The 21,104-nt window shown below is 38.3% G+C and overlaps 1 protein-coding gene across 10 annotated transcripts in view; it reads right to left on the bottom strand.

Annotated features, from left to right (window-relative positions):
• Window positions 1-21,104, bottom strand: part of VWA8 (von Willebrand factor A domain containing 8) — a 140,504-nt gene that overhangs the window by 24,954 nt on the left and 94,446 nt on the right. For all 10 annotated transcript variants that reach the window (XM_089511040.1, XM_089511039.1, XM_089511037.1 and 7 more), the window contains 9 exons: window positions 14,552-14,660; window positions 12,322-12,460; window positions 11,893-12,095; window positions 8,162-8,284; window positions 6,336-6,400; window positions 6,107-6,232; window positions 4,954-5,063; window positions 3,090-3,244; window positions 782-983 (listed from right to left, as the gene is read on the bottom strand). In XM_089511040.1, coding sequence (XP_089367166.1) covers window positions 782-983; window positions 3,090-3,244; window positions 4,954-5,063; window positions 6,107-6,232; window positions 6,336-6,400; window positions 8,162-8,284; window positions 11,893-12,095; window positions 12,322-12,460; window positions 14,552-14,660 — 1,232 coding nt within the window. The remainder of the gene's footprint in view (window positions 1-781; window positions 984-3,089; window positions 3,245-4,953; window positions 5,064-6,106; window positions 6,233-6,335; window positions 6,401-8,161; window positions 8,285-11,892; window positions 12,096-12,321; window positions 12,461-14,551; window positions 14,661-21,104) is intronic.

Raw genomic sequence — 21,104 nt, 5'->3', positions numbered from 1 at the left:
GTGTGTGTATTTATATAGGGTTCTATCTGCATATACCCAAACAGTGTGAGCACCATCTAGAGAGGTGAAAGAGGATTGGATATATCAAGACAGAACCCTGCACGCTACAGATATGGCAATAATTTATGTGTCACAGATTGAAACAAAGCAGAAATTATGACAAACAGGTCAAGGATCTAATGTGATAAACATAAAGAAGCTTCTCCTCATCTTGCCAACCACTTGCACAACTATTATATACATTGTTATGAAGAAAGAGGTTGAAAGCCCCTAATTTTGTTAATCCATTAGCAATTCCACCTGCTGCGCCAGTGGGAATTGTCAGTTATGGCTCTGGTTCTGAAAATTTTAGATGGCATTGTCCACAAGCTTTGACAGATGGCTCCACAAGTGTAGGGGAATCAGAAATTTGCTTTAAACAGAAAGTCGTGGTTCAAATTATGTGCTTAAACCATTCACTATACACAAAGCCTTGACTATCCTTCACAGTGAGAGATCTTTCAGTGGACACAAAATTATGTTCCCAAGTTTTAATTGTCTGATGCAGAGCTTGTTGTTTTTAAAACTATCATATACATACTGAGGGCTTTCTCACCCAGCGAGGGATGTTACAGGATGTGCATGTTTATTTGAAAGTCAGTCCCACCATTTACTTTTAAATACATCTGAACAGGATTACGGATGCTTAAGCAAAAAGAGAAGCCTACATGCTACATGAAAAGTATGGTACAATTCATGAAAATACAGTGCATGAACAAAATATGTTCATTTTTTTTTTTACCTTTTGGATAAAGTTCTTTCAGAGGCACATCTCCAGGAGCTAAAGCTCTGACCACCTGATTAGCACTTACAAGAGTCACACAATTTATTTGTTTTGCTACTCCAGTCTTGCTGCGCTTTCCATAATAAAGTGGATCAGATGGTGAGGCTTGCCTGTTACCGAGGGGGGAGCCTCTCTTCCAGCTGTAAACCTCATTGGGGGACTGTAAAATACAAGGTAAATTAGCATTATGTGTTGAGGATGAACAGTATGAAAAAGTGAAATCACTTAGAACAATCACGTTTCATAAATTACCTAGAGTCTTACAGAATAACTAATGTTATAGGTACCAATGATATATTATACAATCCTTCTACAGGTGCTGAACACACAATAGAAGAAATGAAATAAGTGTCAGGGCAGAAAATGTTTTCCTGTAAGGAAACACATATGAGATTCTATACTGTACTAACTGAAAAGTACAGACTATCATGGAGAATTGAGAAAGGTGAAGTTATAGGAGGACAGAAAAAAGATTCTACACTTAACCAGGAACTTTAGCATTCTCTTGTCAATCCACATAAGTGGCTGAAAGGAATAATGTTCAAGAGTAACAATAAAGACAATGTGTTGTTCTGCGGTCATGGCAGATTGCTGCAATTGCAAGCTTAATGAATGGGTATAGCTTTGGTTTCTCAGAAGTCAGCACCATCGGTGTGGGCTCCAGAGTTATGGTGGCCTTTAGGCAAGGCCCTCTGCAATCAGAAAAAGTGAGGGTCACAAACAGAACATTTCAAATTGTCTCTTGCCTTCTTGGTTGGTCCAAGTTGCGTGAGAATGTCAGTATTATTGAGGTAATGGGTTTTTGTTGGATTTGGAGTCACAAGCACTACTTGATCTCACAGATCTCTAGCATCAGACCTAAGCTGTGCCACGGCAAAGTTTAGATGCACTGCCCATTTTTTTTAGATGAGGCTGGAAGTCACAAAAAGAGCAAATGGCATCTTGGCATACAAAGGCACAGAGGAAACAATAGGGCAGGAAGAGAACTTCATAGGAATGGCCCAGTCTTGATCCCAGTATTTGTTGCCACTCTCTGCAATCATTTTTTCCTCTTGCTATTATCTTGTAGGCACAGGAAATCCATTATACGGCACAGGGTATACTCCTATCTACCAGTTTCCCATGCTTGGAGAAACTTGGAGAAATTCCAGCCTGTGGTTTTTGAGGGTGATTTATTGGTAGCTATGAGCAGGGAGATGTGGGGGTGAGCATGCTCACTACTTCCCTGTCTTACACCACCCAGTAACATCCAGTAGAAAGGAAATCATATGGTGTGAGTAGTTGATGAACTTTCTGTTCATGCCCAAGCAAAGTGTGAAACAGAAATTGAGAGCAACCATACCACTGGCACAACTTGTATGTAAAAAGTTATGAGACCAGAGTAGAATGAGACATATGGAAACCATAGTCACGCTGCTGTGTTGTGGCAAGCATGTTGAGGAAATTTAATACATAGAAATACTTACCAAACTACGTTCAGGATCTTTTAATAGGAACTTTGCCAACACAGTGGGCCCATCTTATCTGCCATGTTTCAGTTCCAGACCATCCCCCCACCTGCGGATGGCAAAAACTGTGGGACCTCAAGTACTGCGGTATTCAATGGTGGCACATATGCATGCAGCTGCTCTACAAGGCCCACATGCATGCTCCACCATTGAAGTCGGAGGGGGAGGGGATATGCTGTATAAACTGAGCAACAGAATTTTTTTTAAAAATGGAAATATGATACCATACATCACTCCTTCTCGGGCTTTTTGATGTAGGGGACAAGGAATTAGTCTATCTAATGTGCCAGGGACTTAACTATATTGGTGTCCATTGGATAAAACCTGAAACATGCCAGGAAGTGGAAGCCAATGGCTCATGGAGTAGCACAGGTCCATGGTCCATCACTTTTAATAGCACTGCAGTACTGTATCTGGTTGCCTAACTATTAAACAGTGTTGCATACATCAATAAAGTAATAAAAAGTGGGAAACTCTTTGCACTACCAAACTTGTGCAACCCAGGTCCCTGTGATGGTCCTACAGACCTCATCTATGCCTCTACTCTATGGACCACAACAAATACGTAGCTTCAGGTTTGACTGCATGAAATGTGTCTAGATTTAACTATCCTGCTTCATGTTGCATCCTTGGCAATTTGTTCATTAATCATACTTCCTTCCTAGCTCATCAGGTTAATTCTAACAGTTGATCAGACAAGGAATCAAGGCATACACATACATTTCTAAATGAAATTACATTAAAAAAACAGTGCCTACCATGAGGTCTGGAAAACCAACAATAAGAGTAGCATAATTATGGTTATCAGAGAGCATTCTGTTGGGTGAGCTGATTTTCTGCCCAATCGCTGCACTTAGATTTTCTGAAGACAGCTGGTCACAAGAAACTGCCTGTGGCACATACGATTCTGAAGCTAAGCAAAAGGGAAGCACACAAATACAAAAATCTAGATCAGCACACAAAGTCACAAGTAGATAGATGAGGATTTTTATGGTTCAGGAGTAACTCAGTTTCAGACCAGCAAAAAAGCTATTTATCATACTGACTGCTGATTAATCATTTTTGTTAGAAGTTTGTGTGATAACGTGTGGATGACTAGACTGTTTGTTATACAGTTTTTATAAGAATATTTTAGTCCACACACTTTTAAAGAAAATATCACCCTGCATGCTTGATATGGCTTCTGGATGATACAACTGTGTGTACCAGATTGTTTGTTCATGAATATTTGGGTGATTAGCCTTTCCATATATAAGACCTTGCAAACGACTAGACTATTTGTTAAATAGTCACTGCTTAATTAAACTAGTGGTAGTTGTCCCACAATTTAGCTCAAACAATTTAGATCAGGAGACTACTGTTCTGTGTGAAAAATTTTTTGATGATCATTCTGTCTGTTTATAGGACTTTTAGGTGGTTTGCTTTGGCAATTGCCTTCTGAGAATACCATTGATGTCCAAAAAGATAAACAGATATTGGAACAAATCAAGCCTGAGCTCTCCCTTGAAGCCACAATGACTAAACTGAGGCTGTTGTACTTTGGCCACACCATGAGAAGGCATGTAGAAAAGACAATAATGCTTGGAAAGGTAGTGGATAGGTGAAAAAGAGATAGACCGCATACCAGACTGGTAGACTCAGTCAATGAGGCTATGGCTATGAGCTTGAAGGAACAGTGCAGAGAGGCTGAATATGGAAGTGGAAGTGTCTTATCCACATGAGTCGAAGTTGACTTGAAGGCAGTTAACAACAACAACAACAACAACAACAACAACAACATCAACAACAACTTTCTCATTATTTAATTGCAGTCCATATTAGGGGCTATATATTTGTACCTTTGTAGTCAGATCGCAACACTTTCATTGCAGTATATAATTTCTCATACTTTTGTACATACTCAGTTTTGCTTCTGTGCCTTAAATATCCACTCTATTATCACTTCTGCAGGCCCTCAAAAATTTTATTTGTCAGACTGTGAGACCCTAACAGCCCAATTGCATCTGGAGGGCCACAGCTTCTCTATCTCCATCCTACTACCCATTTCTCCCTTCAGGTTTGCCATCTGCCCTTAAAGATACTAATGAAGTTGCAGAAAGGCATACATTGAAAGAAAGGTAGTCACACTGAAGTTCCAGTGAAATTGATGGCTCACTGATTTGTTGCAACTAATCTTTCCTAGTGATTGCAATAAGGCAAAAGCATGACCAGCTTGCTCTGAGCTTAGGCCACTCACTTCTGTCATTTAAAATTATGATACTCCCTATCTTCCCAGCACCATTCATACATTCATTAGGAGAAGAAACAACTGTAGAAAATCTCATTAGCTGCATGTCCTTAATAGATATTTGATAAATAACAACAAACTAGAAGAGAATATGGACTTATCAACTAGTCTCAGATTTTCTGACTTCTCCAAAGCTATCCAATGAAACCATGGATCAGCAGCTGTTTGGAGCCACATCTCCGACGTCTAGGCCTACCAAATCTATCCTCTGAACACAAAGTGGAAAGCTGTTTTAATTAGGTCTTTCAAAGGTTATCATTCTTAAGATAATGCAAAAAGTAGTTACATTAAAGTCTCTGTTCAGGTTACCACAAGGTCTGTTTTAAATTCCATACCTGTTGTCATCCCAAATCCAATCTCCTCCGGCTCTTCATTCAGTGCATGTAACTGGCAAACACCACTCTCTTCAGATTCCATATGCATAGGCTTCGTTAACAAAAATTTTCTGGAAAATGAGGGAATTATCCACTGCTTATTTAAAATGGGCAGGTGGATTTACTTCATGTGAGTCCTGTCTTTCTTCCAAGGAGCTTATGAGGTTGTACACATATATGCTATAGGATATATAGTTGTACACATATATCCTATAGCATATATGCTATAGCATACTGGATGTCAATATAAATGAACTGTATAAATGAGATATTGAATAAATACTTGATTTTTGGCCTTGTTGCCCATTCCACTGATCAATAACATTGCACCAATTCTGCATTTCCTCTCCTGACTTTCCTCCCTCTCTCCTACTCCCATTCCCATTGCCATGAACACACAGTCTCATCTCACATGCATCAGAACTATTTGTCATCACAGCTCTTAACCATACTCCTTAAATATTTTCTCATTTACAGTATAATAGATATAGGTACTTCAAACTTCTATCAAGAATTTGTTGAATCTGAAAAGATCTATTTCTTCTCCTTTCCCTGCAGTTAATCTTAAGGTCTGTTCTCCAATTAAAAGAAAGGCATGCCTACACTCTTGGAGTATCATTATAGAGTATCACTTTTGCATATGGGAAATCAAGTAAGACAGACTGATTACATGATCAAGTTCTATCATTTAGTTCTATCTGAGAATCATGTGGGAAGGAACTACAAAAAATGTCAACTCCACCTCCTAATAATGCAAGAAAGCCTCCTAAGTCTCTTCTTTTTGCCCTAACTGCAAATAGCCTTATTTCTGTAAACACGTTTATAAAGATAATCTACCTCAGTGTGCTGGTGTCTTAAGATTCACAAAGTTCAGCACTTTAAAATCTAATTGATTTCAGTGAAAAGGAGTAACTTGTCCACTGAAATCAACAGGACTCTTTAAAAAGTCTTATGCTTGGTTGGATCATGACCAAAGAATTACTACAGCAGTAGGCACACAAAAGTAAGGTTTTCAGAAGTTATGGACAGACACTTTCATTCAAATCGTTAAAGCATGGGAGAATCCCAAAATAGCTATGTTTCTATGTAGTGAAGTTAAATATATTTATCCTACTGGTTTGTTTTGCTCTCCACCAAGAGCCAGTGGGCTTCAGCCACCAAAAAGACAGATTTGAGATTGATGGGTAGGGAGATGGTGTGAACATGGCCCTCCAGAACATCTAAGACCATAAGTTCGCTCCTGAAAAAGAAAGCGTGCAAGAATTAGGCTGAGGTCAGTGGCAAGAAGAAGAATGTTTTCTGTCATGTGGTGAGGGGTCTGGGGAAGGGAAATTTGTTCTTACCCTTCTTCTTTGTAGAAGACCAGCCAGTTTTTGTGTGAAAATTCTTTGCACATTTTGTGACTCTTCTAAGGAATAAAAATTCAAACATACACAAATTACAATCTACTCATTTAAAACTGTTTCAAAAATTGTATAAGTTCCTCACCCTGTGCCATCCTGTGAAAGATCACTACATGATTACTTGGCTATTATATAAAAAAGGTAACTCAGGCCAGATTCCTAACTCCACTGAGGCCTGATTTGGGAGAAAAAATAATGCTACATTTCCAGAATTGCCACCTGAAGCTTCTTGTTGTTCTCTTTATACTAGCAACACATTGAGTTAACCTCAGTTTTGCACCCATCTGCATATTATTGCTGGGCAAGGGGGAAAAGATTACTTCCTTCATGTTGCTTTGTATATGGCTAAAACTCCAAAGCATGTAACAATAGTTTCTAGAAAGGTGTATTCTGCTTACAAATAAATGCCTGTTCGAATGAATTGTCTATTGACTACTGGAATGAGACTGGAACAAAATAAAACAAATAAAATTTCTTGAGTTGCCTTATCAAGACAGATCCATTGATAGATCAAACATAATACAGTTTGCTTGCAGTAACTCGCAGTGGCTCTCTAACAACTCAGCCAGTGCCTCCACTAATTCCTATAACCAAGATGGTTTTAACCGACATCATGCTGGGTACTCAACCAGAAGCTTTTTACCTGCAGGATACATTGCATTACCATAGAGCTGTAGCTCCTGCAAATGCTATGTGAATATTTGATAGTTCATGAGTTAGTGTATTTTTTTGAATGACACTAACTCTAGCAGCAAGTCTGTCCCTTTAACACCTGTGCATCTTACCATTTCTGAGGCTGATATAAAACAGCAAATGCCTGGGGAGCTTTAAGTCCAAAGCACGTACAAAGCAGCAGGAAAAAAGATGCAAATGGGCTGCTTAAGAATAGAGAGGGGGGAAAACACAAATATGTACATACATGCAAACCACAAACAGTTGCATGGGATTATCTGGCAGACATGGACTACTCAAGTTGCCTACTAAAAATCACCAAAGGGCAAAATGAAAGTACATAAGGGCTTCTAGGAGGCAAGGATTTACAGGTAAAGGCAGTTTAATTGTTGTTGGAGTTGTTCGAGTTTGGAATAATAGTGACTGATAGAACTTTCAGAAGCAGAATTTATATTCAATCACATTGCCTTAGAAATTACAATACAAAAATGAATCTGTGAATGTACAGAAATTCTAAGAAGACAGCTGTGTTAATACAGCAAAAACAACTGGCACCCACTGGTGGACTGTGGTCTGAGCAGAGAAGAGAAGGCTCATCCCACAGTGGCACAATAAAGTGCCCCCTTGCCAGTACAGGTACCTCAAAAAAATAAAAACAAACCCACATCCCTCAAAAACAAGTCTCCTAGCTGATATGTTATAGAAGGGGTTCCCAACCTTTTTGAATTGCAGAGCCCTTATTTCTATGGCAAAGCCCCTAAGAGGCCGATCCCATGTCTTACAAGTAAATGGTGTTTAGGAGTATATATAGGAATATATTCTTATTCTTTAATTTTGTTCAATTTTTATTTCTTTCATTCTCCTGGAGCAGCCCGGAGCACCTGGGAAGTGCATGCAAATCCTTAAGGACTCCTTAGAGCACAGGTTGGGAATCCCTGTATTATAGTATGAATTCTTTGAAGTAGATGAACCTACTTCAAATGTATTGCCATCTACATAGACTAGACTAGATTATCAATAACATATATTGGAGTGAACTGAAGCATCATACTGTATTTTTAATAATGCATTGCCAGAATACTGATTTTTCTTACCGCCTCTTTGCCACCTCTGTTGCCCCACCAGGATGTTCTTTTGGAAGACTCTTGAACGTCTGGCAACAGCAAAAGTCGGCGTAGGGCACCAGTGTTTGTGTCCAATAATAAAACAACATTATTCTGAAAAATGAAAATATAACCAGCTTATGTCCTCTCATATCACCATGACATAATGTGATTAACTCTTTTCACAGGAATGAAAGAATCAGAATGTATTTTAAACATTGGCAGAATACTCTTCACCTTCTGCCAGTAGAATTGCCTTCATATTGGCATAACCAGCATAATGCCAGTTGATCTTAGAGATTAGTAGGAAGAGATATCTGCTGGCACAACTAATCTCAGCAGCAGAAGAGCCAAGGGGAAAAAAGGGTGGGGGGACAAATCGGGAAAGGTGTTGAGTAATGCCAGATACAAACCTGTGCTAGCCCAGGGACGCAGCTATTATCCAAGAACCAATTTAAGCCAAGATCATAGTACGTAGTCCTAGGTAATTCTCAACATTTCTAGGCTGGGAAGGGTTTGGATTTAACACAGATTCAGCTGGCTCTTAGCTATTTTGGTGAATCAGTCTTGTACTTGTAGAAGTAAAACATAAACTTTTCTTTTTCAAATTATTCTCCCTGCTCCAACCCACTATTAGAAGGCAAACAAAGCCACCCACAAAATCCCATCTGCCACTGCTGCTGCAAAACAGTGGACAGACAATCAGAAAGTCCTTCCAAGATCTTCACAGGTCACTTCTGTAGTTACTGGCTGAAAGGAACTCACTGCATTCTGTGTCTGATGAAGAGGCTACTGTTTGAAACATATCAAAGGGGAGTTGCAGTTGAACAATTCACCAGTTGGAATTAGTTATTCTGACAATAGATGTAGTGAAACAATTAATTCAACAATGACTAAATTAAGTCTAATTTACAAGGTTCTACTCAAAGCATGACTAGTTCTGGATTCAGCCCATGCAGTATATCTGGCTCCAGAGCATCAATCCTATCACTCTTTCATTATGGTTAAGTTTCCAAGCTTCCATTGTGGATAACCTTCCATTCAAGGACCCCTCACATGGAGCATGTATGATTCACAACATCTTCACTTTTATTTATAGTGGACATATGGACATTTATAGTAAAGTATAGTATAGTTAACATAAGTAAACCCATGCATCTTTTAAAATCAAGATGTGTTCTGGCCTAGGCATAGTAAAATATTACCCAGCATGGTCATGATAGTTTGGAGAAAACCAATTCTATTGAAGTATCTCACACTTCACAGTTCTTATTTCTACTAAAAACTCCAAAAAAGATTATGATGATGACGACGAAGAAGAGGAGGAGGAGGAGGAAGAAGGGAATGGGAATGAAAGGATTTCAAGGAAAAATATGCCTTCTGGATTTTTTCTTGAGGTATCTCTATGTTCATTAGTGCAATAGAAGCACTGAAAGTGTTAAGACTTTCCAATCTCTCAAACATACAAAAGGCAGTTGTGTACTTTCACTTAGTGTTAGGTTACGAGGTCAGCTGGCACTATAACAAGGCTCTCTTCTCTATCCTTTTAGATATTAATGGCTCCCATCTGTACCAAATGACTGGTGGCATATTGGTTTGAGTATAAAAATAGATTTTTGCATCACTGGTGAATACTTCCAGTTACAGCCTTGGCAATTCTTCAAGTGGGCTGGGAAGACATGCTCTGCTAGTATGCAGTTTCTGCTATGTTTATTTTTTACTGGGAGAAAAGAAACCTTTGGGTGACCTCATGTCCCCAGTGTCTTACATTCCAAATATTAAACAGATGTAATGACCATTATTTTGAGGTGCCATTCTTTTATTTTTAGCTACTGCAAAGCTTCCCTTTCCTTGCTGCAGTTTGTATCGTAGCCAAGATTTTCCTTTCTTGGAAGAACTTAGTTCAAATAAGGGTGTAATTGCAATGCAAGGGAAGAGGAAGCTGATGTCAGTGCTCTTCTGAATGTGCAGTGCTGGAATTTAAAAATTCAAAGGAGGAAGAAAGGATAGAGAAAACAAAACTTTTGAACAGGACTTATTTCCTTTTTGCTTTGCCATCTGCCTACTTTTTAATAAAGATTGCCTCTTAACACCACCTGCTTTCTCCCATGTGAACAAATAAACAAGTATTTTTGCATTGCTATACTTATGAGAGGAGAGCGCACATAGTATAGTGATTTGAATGTTGGAGTCTAGGGTTCAAATCCCCAATTAGTCATGGGAACCCATTGTGTGACCCTGGGCAAGTCACACTCTTTCAGCCTCAGAGGAAGGCAAATACAAACCTCCTCTGAGTAAATCTTGCCAAGAAAACTCTGATAGTTTTGTCTTAGAGTTGCCATAAGTCAGAAGCTACTTGAAGGCATGCAACAACAAAACTTATTAGATGTTCAGGGACAAACATTTCATTCCTATTTTTTTACTTTCTGCAACACCTCTTGGGCCTGTCCCCAAAGATACATGTATTAGAAGAACAACATAAACACATAACAATACTTTAAGTGCTTAAAAATGTGTCCATGCCTCTACTTTTTCTTTTCTGCAGAATGTCTGCTAAGAACAGAAGTGCATACAGAAATAAAGATGTAACCTGGATTTTTTACTGAATGACAATAATAATTGATATAGAGCTTTTAACTTGCAAAGTGCCCAGAAGCCGCCCCCATTTACCCATCTGTTTTGGGCCACTGTAATCTTAAAATTTTCTAATCCCCATTTCCCCTTGAGTAGGACTAGGTTTGGGTGGAACATGTTGGACTGTGGAATGTATTTCCCAGGAAGAAAAAACATTAAGTAGTCCAGCAACATGAGGAGGGTCATTCATGAATAAAACTTGGTAATATGTAGCACATGTGTTGCTGTTTTTGTTTCTTTGTTTTAAAGAGAGACTTACATGGTAAGTTGCACTCCTTTGTGATGGGTATAATTTTCTCAGAGATCCTACTAAAGCTGTTGCAAGATGGTCTGTGATATGGTGACAAGGATGTCATGATCCAGGTGGATCACGGAGAAGACACAAGAGGCTGAAGCAGCAGTGATTCTAGCAGAAAAGCTGAAACACCAAGCTGAGAACTAGACCTTCCTGATCTTGACAGATTTGATATGAAAAGCTTGAAATCTCTATATGTGACCCCTAAACCCTGGTCAGCGCTGGCACATTCTCCTTCAAGGCCAACATGATTCCTGGAACTGCTGCACCAACAGCAACAATAGTGCCCAGTTTGAGCCAGTTAAGCCAGAGTTATCTATGAATGGTCCCATGCTTTCAAGTAACATGGGAGAGGTTGTGCTGTGGTTCAAAATTTCCATGCTTTTTTTGGAGACCAGCTCCAACCACAACTCTTATAGTTTCATATTTTTTCTATCTGTAAAATTAATGTACTTGCTAAAAACTTTATAGAATCTAATCCACACCAATTTTACCAAAAAATATATATCTACAAGTAGGAAAGAAAAAGCCTACCCATTACTCTTTGGGGAAACTTCCCACAAAATCCACATTCTAATATGGCATACACATCTCAAGTGTTTCTTGGTACCCATTAGCAGAACCCTTCCCAACCCCATACATCTTCTTCAGATATGACCTTTCCTCTTAGATAGTGGAAACATTCATACATTTGCATGGTTACTATAAAATAAAGTATCTAAGAGAAACATCAGAAGCTGCATATCCTTGTAAGAAGACATTAATCTGATTTAAGAAGCGTGACTTTTTTTACCTGCTCTTCATGTAGAATTACTTGACCTTTTAACGGATTACCCAGAGGTGCCAGAGTCACAAAAGGTTGCCATATGCCACCAACTGCTCTTGGGAAGATATCAAATAAGTCCACGTAGTATCCATTTTGGCTAGATGTATTCATAAAATATAAGGACACAGGATTGCATGTGGCCACATAGATAGAGTTTTCAGCTTCATTCTCTTGAAATAAGAGGAGGAGAAAAATCAATAGTTCAAGATTTGTCCATGATCAAAAAGTTACAACAACATTTGGGGCAAAACACAGAGAATGGCTGTGGTTGCATAGCAAGCAAAGCAATATATTAATATAAAATAAATTTTGTTTTAAATATGTATTTGAGCAGTTATAGTGTTTCTTATCATCATCTCATCACTAATTTATTGGAAAATATGAATTGTAATCTACCTTGTGCCACAGCAACATCGCACACTATATTCACTTCATTCAACGGCAGTGACCAAAATGCTGTTTCTTCTGTAAAACTTAAGGACCTGGCCTCATGCCTCTCCAGTGGAAATGCCTGAATATTCAAATACATTGGCCCCTTCAAGAAAATGAAAAGAAATGAAGTTAGAATCCCTCAACATTCCTTGCAGATAATATCATTAAGAGGGCCTAAAGGCATCAGATACTGTCTGATCCTTGAAGCTAAGCAGGATCAGCCCTGTTTAGTACTTGGATGGGAGAACACCAATGACTCTCAGGTGTTGTAGGTCATATTTCAGAGGAAGGAACTACAAAACTACCTCTGAGTATTCTTTGGCTAAGAAACCTAATGAAACTCATGGGCTCACCAGAACCCACCAACAAGTGACCTGAAAGGACATACATACAGAATACCATGAAGAGTAGAAGACAGTGGCAAAATCATAATGTTCCTGCAACTCCAATTAAGAAACCTATATTAAGTAAATTAAATATTGTTGAGTCCTGTTATATAAAACAAAGTGGCTTTTCCTATGGGCTTTGGTGAATATAGTTACAGATATATAGCTGGGCACTCCTACCATTTGTAATATAATTCTTACACATTCACAAGGGTGGAGACAAAAACTATAGCTTGAACGTAAACAGCACATACAAGGAGATCTGAAAGCATCAACTGAGATTAGGCTAGAGAACTACATGTGAAATGTCAAGGGTACTGCCGAAGCTTTTGGGCCTCTTGCTTCATTCTCATGCCTATGTACCACCTGCCCATCCTCTACATTTGCAAAACTAGATTTACTACCAAGATACCTTAAGAAGACAGCCCTATACCTGGAAAACAGTAGAGAGGACCTGAGTAAACTTGCTTAAAATTGTATAAGATTGTACTGCATGTTGTTAACTTTTTTCTAACAAACTTTCCTCTTAAAAAGTGCCGTGAGCATCACAATGGACAAAGTGGAGTGTAAACCTATATGAAGTGGGGATAACCACTGGTAAGGTTAGGGATAACCAATGGTAAGGATCTTAAAGTCACAGGTAGTGGGGAGCTTAATATCTATATAGTGCTTGATAATAATTCTATATAACAATTCACTGCCACAGATCTGGAAACATTTTTGAAGTTAACTTCTGTGTTAACTTTTAGAAACTTTCCTGTGGGATCGCAAAGAATTATTGGCTAGGTATTTACGAAATAATCACTAAAGAGTTGAAAATTCAAATTCCTTTCACCCCTGAGATATGCTTATTAGGTATGCTCGATGATATTGTATAGAAAAAATTTAGAAAACTGCTATTTTATTTATTTACATGTGCAAGAATTGTTTATGCGAGATTCTGGAAACAAAACCATGCCCCTTCTATGGAGAAATGGCTAATGAAAACTTTTGAGTCGGCAGAACTGGATAGAATGTCTTCCTGGGCAAAAGGGAAAAGTTAAGACCAAGTTAAAGAAGAATGGCAACCCTTTTACACTTATATCAAGAAAAAATGGGGAAATATTGTGCTAATTTGAAATATGTATAATTTATAATTTATGTTATGGGACTGGAATAGCTTCGGGGTTACTTTGCAGCTTGCGTTTGATCATATAACGACTTTATTATAAGTTATATCCTGACTGCGGTAGTTAAGAGAACAAAGCAATTCTAGAATAAGACTCAATGAAAAGGTATAGAAGAATTTAACTTTGGAAAATTGTTACAAAGGCAATAAGAACTAACACATAAGGATGGATGGGGGGAAGTCTATAAAAGAACAGTTTACTTAAACATAATGATAACAAAACCAATTTTGGGTTTCCTAAAGAGACTAGGAGGAAGTAGGAAATTTTCTTTTTCTTTTTTTCTTTGTAATAAACCTTTAGGGAACACTCTTGTATGCTATGACTGAAGGACTAGTTGTCAAGAAAGAAACAAATTTAAGACATAACATAAGATAATAATTCTCGAATGTAGAGTTAACTGAGCAATGGGAAGTGCGTTCTATGTTCCATTTTGTCATTTTAGTCATGTAATAGGATGTCTAGGTGTTGTATGGTTTAATGTTATGTTAGGTTATGTAATGTCTTTATATGTAATGTCAAGTGTCAATGCGGGACTGGTATGTTATGTTCGTAATAAACTCTTAAAAACAACAACAACAACAATAATAATAATAATAAAGGGCAGAAGAAGGGGGAAAAACTTTTAGAAACTTCACGGACCTTAACATCTATGCGATGTGTTTCAGTCGAGCACAGAAGTTTTTGCTGTGCATTACCCATTTGGTTGACTTTCCAGTAGCCCATGAATTTTAGATCTGGCATTGGCAACCTGCCCAGAAGAAAAATACCATTAATTTGCTATTTTTAGGTAAAACACTAACTAACAATACAACTCTTTAAAATGCCAAAGGTAGTTGTTTCCCTGCCGATACAATCTTAATCTGCCACAGGACAAACAGTTTTAAGATCACAGTGATACAATACAAGTATAAATCCTGCTTACAAAGCATGCTCTAACAAGAAAAGTGGTTTGACAAATGAATAGTCTATGCAACACAAATAATTATTTGACATGTCCAATAACCTCTTAAGGTGAAAAATTGCTAGAGATTTGAATGCAACATCTTACAAGGAACCAGGAAATAATTCTTATAAAATGATGTTTGAAAGAGAGGTTTGGGAGTGGAGATTTTAAAAAAGCTTTAAAAGGTATTTTATATAAATGGTAAAAACAGCTGTATAGGTATATAGATGAGTCTTGCTAATGAATCATTTCTAGTTAACATAGCTAAGAGATATGTCTCAGGATACCATGAAATGATGGTAATTAAAACATATGAATTGAAAGCTATGATATTTAGAAAGCCTCAAAATATTAATAGACAAAATACAGCTTTCCATAATAAACATCACTTCAGTTGAATACTCTCCAGTTTCTCTTTTTGATTTCTGAGGACAGAGTTAGATATAAAAGGAAAATAGGTAAGTTCTTTGAGCATAGTTTGTTCTGGACTGTGATACAGGGAATTTATTGAACATCTAGATAGGTTAATATAACAGACATGTTTAAGTTCTGCCATACTTCCACATGTAAGACTACGAATTCATTCAAAGCTAATGGCAAAATAATATATCACATGTTGCCTTCTGCAGTTGTGGTTGTGTGTGTGTAAAGAGTGTTCAGTAACATTCTTCATTATTATTTCAGCGAACATGGAGAAAGAAATATACCGCTCAGATAAGAGACTTCTACACTTTTAACTAATGTTTTCTGAATACCCTAGGCGCTTACAAAAGCAAGGCTATATATGTACAGACCCTAACACAGAAAGTTCAAGAAAGGACACCCTTTGTGAAATTCTACCAAGGAATGAAATATAAGTGGGGCAAGAACTCATTAAGTCCTGATCACAGGAGTACAGCTAACTGGGTTTCTGTTACAGACTGCCAAAATAAAGCTGCTTCGGGTCTCTTTGGAGGTATGCTATTTAAATGATGCATGCATCCTAAGAATCCGAAAGCTGCACCAAAGCTGCACTCCAGTGTTTAGGAATGGAGTGTGGCTTTGGCGCGACCTCCGGACTCTTAGGACCCATGCATCATCTAAATAGCATACCTCCAAAGAGACCCGAAGCAGCTTTATTTTGGCAGTCTGTAACAGGCCTTAGACTCTTTCATCTTGCCACAGTATTACAGGCCAATACACTTTACCCCCAAACAACTAAGAGTTTTGTATTCTTGTTATATTTGTTGCAACAGACTAACATGGATACTGCTCTGGAAATGTAGGTCCACTTTCAGCATGGCTTGTGTTCCTAAATGTGTAACTGCAGAAGAAAAAGTTGCTCAAAATAGTGGCATATCATATTGTCCTCTACTTTCTGACAGCATCAATGATTTACAATTCAAAATCAAAAACACAGATTTTAAAGTATCTTTAGCTCTTGCACTTACAGCTCATAGAGAAATCTTATGATTTAAGATGAATAAGATGCTTTTTCATATCAAAAGAAGGCAGTGGGCCTAAAGAATAAGTAAGCAAGACCAGTAAACTGGACTCCATCGGCCTTGCCCCTTCAGTATCATTGCTCACTCAGCTCAATCCACTGGGAAGGGAAAGAAGGCTTACAAAGTGACCATGTAGTCTACCAATAAGCAAGCAAGGATCTGTTTAGGGAGAAGTCACAGCACTCCCACTTGTTACCATCCCTCACTTTTCCTGGGTTAAATAGGCTGAAGTTGTGAGCAAGTAAACTGAGAAGTCAAATCTCTTATGCCTAGCTCTGGCCGTATAAAGAAGAGCTTATGGCTCTTCAAAAAGGCCTCTCCTCTTCTCAGTTGACAATAAACAATGCTGATCCAGAAGTAAAAAGTCTGAAACCTTTCCAGAGAGCTGTGACTCCTGTTTTTCAAGAGCTGGCTATGCTCAAAAACATCAGGCCTAAAGTCACAGTAAGTCAGCTTGAAAGGGAAGATTGCATCCCAAAGTTGAGCTTAGACTCTGTTCTCAGTGTTCAAGAAGAACCACAGAGGGCCATCCCAGGATCGCAGGGATAATTCTAATAAACTAGATTGGTTTTTTCATCCTGCATTCACCTTATTAGATTTCTATGGCCATTCTAAGATGAATAAGGAGGTACAAAAATGTTTAGGTAATATATTTATACATTCCACTACAAACTCATGGTTCTTAACACTTTGGACAGTAAGCACCATGCCTCTAGTCACTTCCACGGACTGAGATCATAAAGAGGTTGTCAAAATAACTAAAAAGAGGAAGAAACTCAGCGGAGTGCAAGAAGCCCAACAAATCTTTTTAGATTGTAAGCCTGAGGGCAGGGAACCGTCTAATTAAAAGATTGTATGTACAGCGCTGTGTAAATTTACAGCGCTTTATAAATAAAGGTTAATAATAATAATAATAATAATAATAATAATAATAATAAATCCATTAGTACTGTGGATAACATTGGGAGAGTCTATGGGGAGCCTAAACGCACACCCTTTAATGGAGATGGCAAGGCAGAGACAGTTATCCTTGAGGTTTAGGCATGCCAGCATGATGTCTACCCTGAAGGCATGTCTGAATTTCCCCGTTCTAAAAACCAATAAATAAATAAATAAATAAATAAATAAATAAATAAATACCACTCACACTTCAATCAGTTTTCAGCAATCATAACAATGCTGTTCACTATATTCTTTAGAAATTGGATATTCCAATTTGTAATGCAAGGAGGAAAGCATCAATGTAGGCTTAATGCTGAACATCAAGAAAACAAAAATAATGACCATGAAAGCTCTACAAGCACTGATCCTAGATAATGAGAAAACTGCCCATACCTTGGATCAGATATTGATTGGAATGGAGACTGTGGTCATGAAATTAAAAGACTGGGATTAGGAAGGGCAGCCATGAAAGAATTGGACAAGATCCTAAAGTGCAAAGATATAACTCTGAACACCAAAGTGAGGATCATCTTAGCCAATGATTCCCAAGTTTTGACCTTCCAGATGTTTTAGACTGCAGCTCCCAGAATCTTTAACCATTGGCCGGGCTGGCAGGGGTTTCTGGGCGTTGAAGTCCAAAACACCTGGAGGACAAAAGTTTGGGAACCACTGATCCATTGTATTCCCCAACATTGTGTACAGGTGTGAGAGTTAAACAGTGAAAAAAAGGCAATAGAAAAAAAAATCAACTATTTTGAGATGCTGTGTTTGAGAAAATTGCTGAGGATACTGTGGATAACCAAAAAGACAAAAACATTAAAATAAAAAAATAAAAAAGAGAGAGGGGGTCCTTGAACAAGTTAAGCCTGAAATCTTCCTGAAAGCCTAGATGATCAAACTGAGGCTGTCATTGCTTTGGCCACATCATGAGAAGGCATGAATCATTGGAAAAAACAATTATGACAGGCAAGGTAGAAGGTAGCAGAAAGAGAAGACCAAATGCCAGATGGTTAGATTCAATCGAAGAGGCCAAACACCTGAGGACAGAGGGTCTTGGAGAGGTCTCATCCACAGGGTCACCATGAGTGAGGCCAACATGAGGGCAGTTAACAACCACAACAATGCAACTACTTTTCCCCATGAGTGCTACCTAAGGCTAACCATTTTTTAAAACACCACCAATTGCTTTTATACTGATAGCTTTAAAAGACAACAGAATTTGAAATATTTGTATTAGGCATTTTAATTCTGACAGAGTTGAATATCTGGTATGGCCACTCAACCCATTTAAATAACCATAGGTTTGCTGACATTTGTTAATTCTTCTAGCAGTTCTCCTCCAGGTCAAAAGGAGAAATTAAGCCAGAGGACTGAAATCTGTTCATGACGCAGACATTCAGGGGATATCTTTCAACTATTTTGACACACAGCGGGACATAAAAGGTAAAGGAGAGTTGATGGTAACAGCATCTGTCATTTTCATGACACACAGATTTAAATTCAGAAAAATGCATCTCTCCTGGAAGATCAGCATATAGTAAGTTCCCTCCAGTGCTGCCTCTTACTCTGGCATGGTTCCAGACCATCCTGAGGTTGGTTGAGACATGCAGAACATAGCCCAGCATGACCCTAATATTATTCTGTACTGAAATTGCACCATCTTCACATGTCAGGCTAATGTCAAAGAGGGTGTCCAGAGCCCCCTCCCCACTAATAATGGTTCACAAATGAGCAAGAGCTCATTAAAAAACAACATATGTTTGTCTGCCAAGATCCAGATCACTGCCTCAACCTTAATTTGCCATTCACTCATGTGTCTAACACTCCCTGGCCTCCAACAAGCATCATCAGAAGTATGACAACCTGAGCAGAAGACGTTTGCCACATGTCTTCTGCTTTGTATATATACATGAAATAGGAGAACAATGCATAGTGAATGCTCAGTACATGGTGTCATCAAAATCAGTCCACTTTAGTTATTAAACAAGTCATTTTCCATAGTTGTGTTGAAGAATAATGGGATCTGTTATAACTTTCAGCTGCAAGATTTTGGACAAGCTAAGGACAGGCAACAGTAAGCAAGAAGCAGGTAAAGTGCCACCCCCCTCAAGCCAAAATGATGTATGCAGATATAATGAATCATACCTTCCCTAACACCTATTTATGCTTCACTGTAATCTATCTTTGTTATATGTCCCTTTCCAAAACCTGAGTTTACTTACACTCTGAAACTAATTTCTTGGTAAGAGGCAGCTGCACAGTCAACTCCTTTGCAGAACCGACTCTATGTCACCACCTGTCAGTTTCCAAACAAGTTGGATGACCACTATCCTTGGGCTTTGTAGTCCATGAAGGAGGCAATTTTAGAATCACAAAATGATCAACTGCAAAGTAATGAAATGTGCCTGCCCGAGTAAATGGTGACATCGTCTCTGCCAGTCCTATGGTCTATTTTGAAAACCAATATTTAAATTACAAATTAAGCATTCATTTGATTTGAATCAAATGATTTTTATTACTAGAGCCAATGACAACAGAAAAATTTCTCACTTTCCAATGTTGGACATTAGTTAATTTATTTCAAAGCATAACATTCCAAGCTCTGAGATTTTCAAATACTGAAACTGAACACTGACTGAAGTTACTCCTCATCACATATCTGCAATATTTATTTATTTATTAAAAAACCTCCAGGAATAGACTGGCTTGTGTGAATATATCTGTTTTCGTATTTAACACTGTTAAACAGTCAATGACACAAGGATAAAGGGTCAGAACACACCTACATGGGAAAAAAAGTGCTCAGTGTTAGATCTACAGCATAGTTCCATAAGACTTGGTGAGAAATGGGCAGATAAATGGTTTATGAGAAATAAATAAATAAATAAATAAATACACATAAATGGTTTATGAGAAAGTGATTTCCCTATGTGCATTTAAACCACTTGACACATTTTCTCTGAGTTCCAGCCAGTCTGTCAAATGGTTGCCTAAGAAGGCTTTCCCTGCTTCTTCAAAGGGTAACTCTAATAAAGAATCATTTTATTCCATGAAGTAACAATTGAAGCCAAACTTTCTTCCAAGCAGTTGGAAACAGGACTCTATGACAAGACTTGCTCCCACAATGCATCTGTCTAACTCACTTTCCCCTCTCTACAATAGCTCCCTACAGCCACTGAGTAAGTCCCCTATAGCTATTGCCTTTAACACATACAAGGGTCAAGATAGCTTCCACTGGCACTGTCAGGTTTCAGTTGAAATGCACTGAGTGATGTGTCACACAAGAACCAAACTACTTGGTACATCTTCATGTATCCAGCTTGGAAAAGAAAGCAGGAAAGAAGCAGAAAGAAAAGTAAATGGAAATCTTTGGCTACTGCCAATAAAATTCCAGGCATGGTCTTTTTCTGTTGCACCTCTGATTCAGGATTTCCTCTTCTCCCTTCAGATTAACAGAATCTGCCCATGTGGCTAGAATATTCTGGGTCTGCTAATGTTTCAGGACAACCAATGGGATAGTATAGATTTGGATGAAGGACAGAGTCTGCTTGTCTCCCAGAATCGGAATGATTTAATCTGCAAACTTTGACTCTACATTCTTGCCCTTTCATTGTCAACCCAAAAAAGAGGAGGAATGAGCAGTAAATATGGGTCCAGTGCCAAGGATCAACTGTTATCCAAATATTAGCTTGTGTGTTGAAGGATGACTCCACTCTGCTTGTAATTCCATCAGTGTAGCCTGTGCAACCTTTGAGGACCTAAACACCCTAAAGGCACCAGAGCTTGCCTGATCTTGGAAGCGAAGCAGGCTCAGCCTTGGATA

This window comes from Sceloporus occidentalis, unplaced genomic scaffold, assembly GCF_023333645.1.
Source record: "Sceloporus occidentalis isolate IW3139 unplaced genomic scaffold, rSceOcc1.0.p SCAF_2, whole genome shotgun sequence".
NCBI lineage: Eukaryota > Metazoa > Chordata > Lepidosauria > Squamata > Phrynosomatidae > Sceloporus > Sceloporus occidentalis.
This window is presented reverse-complemented; position numbering and strand designations above follow the sequence as displayed.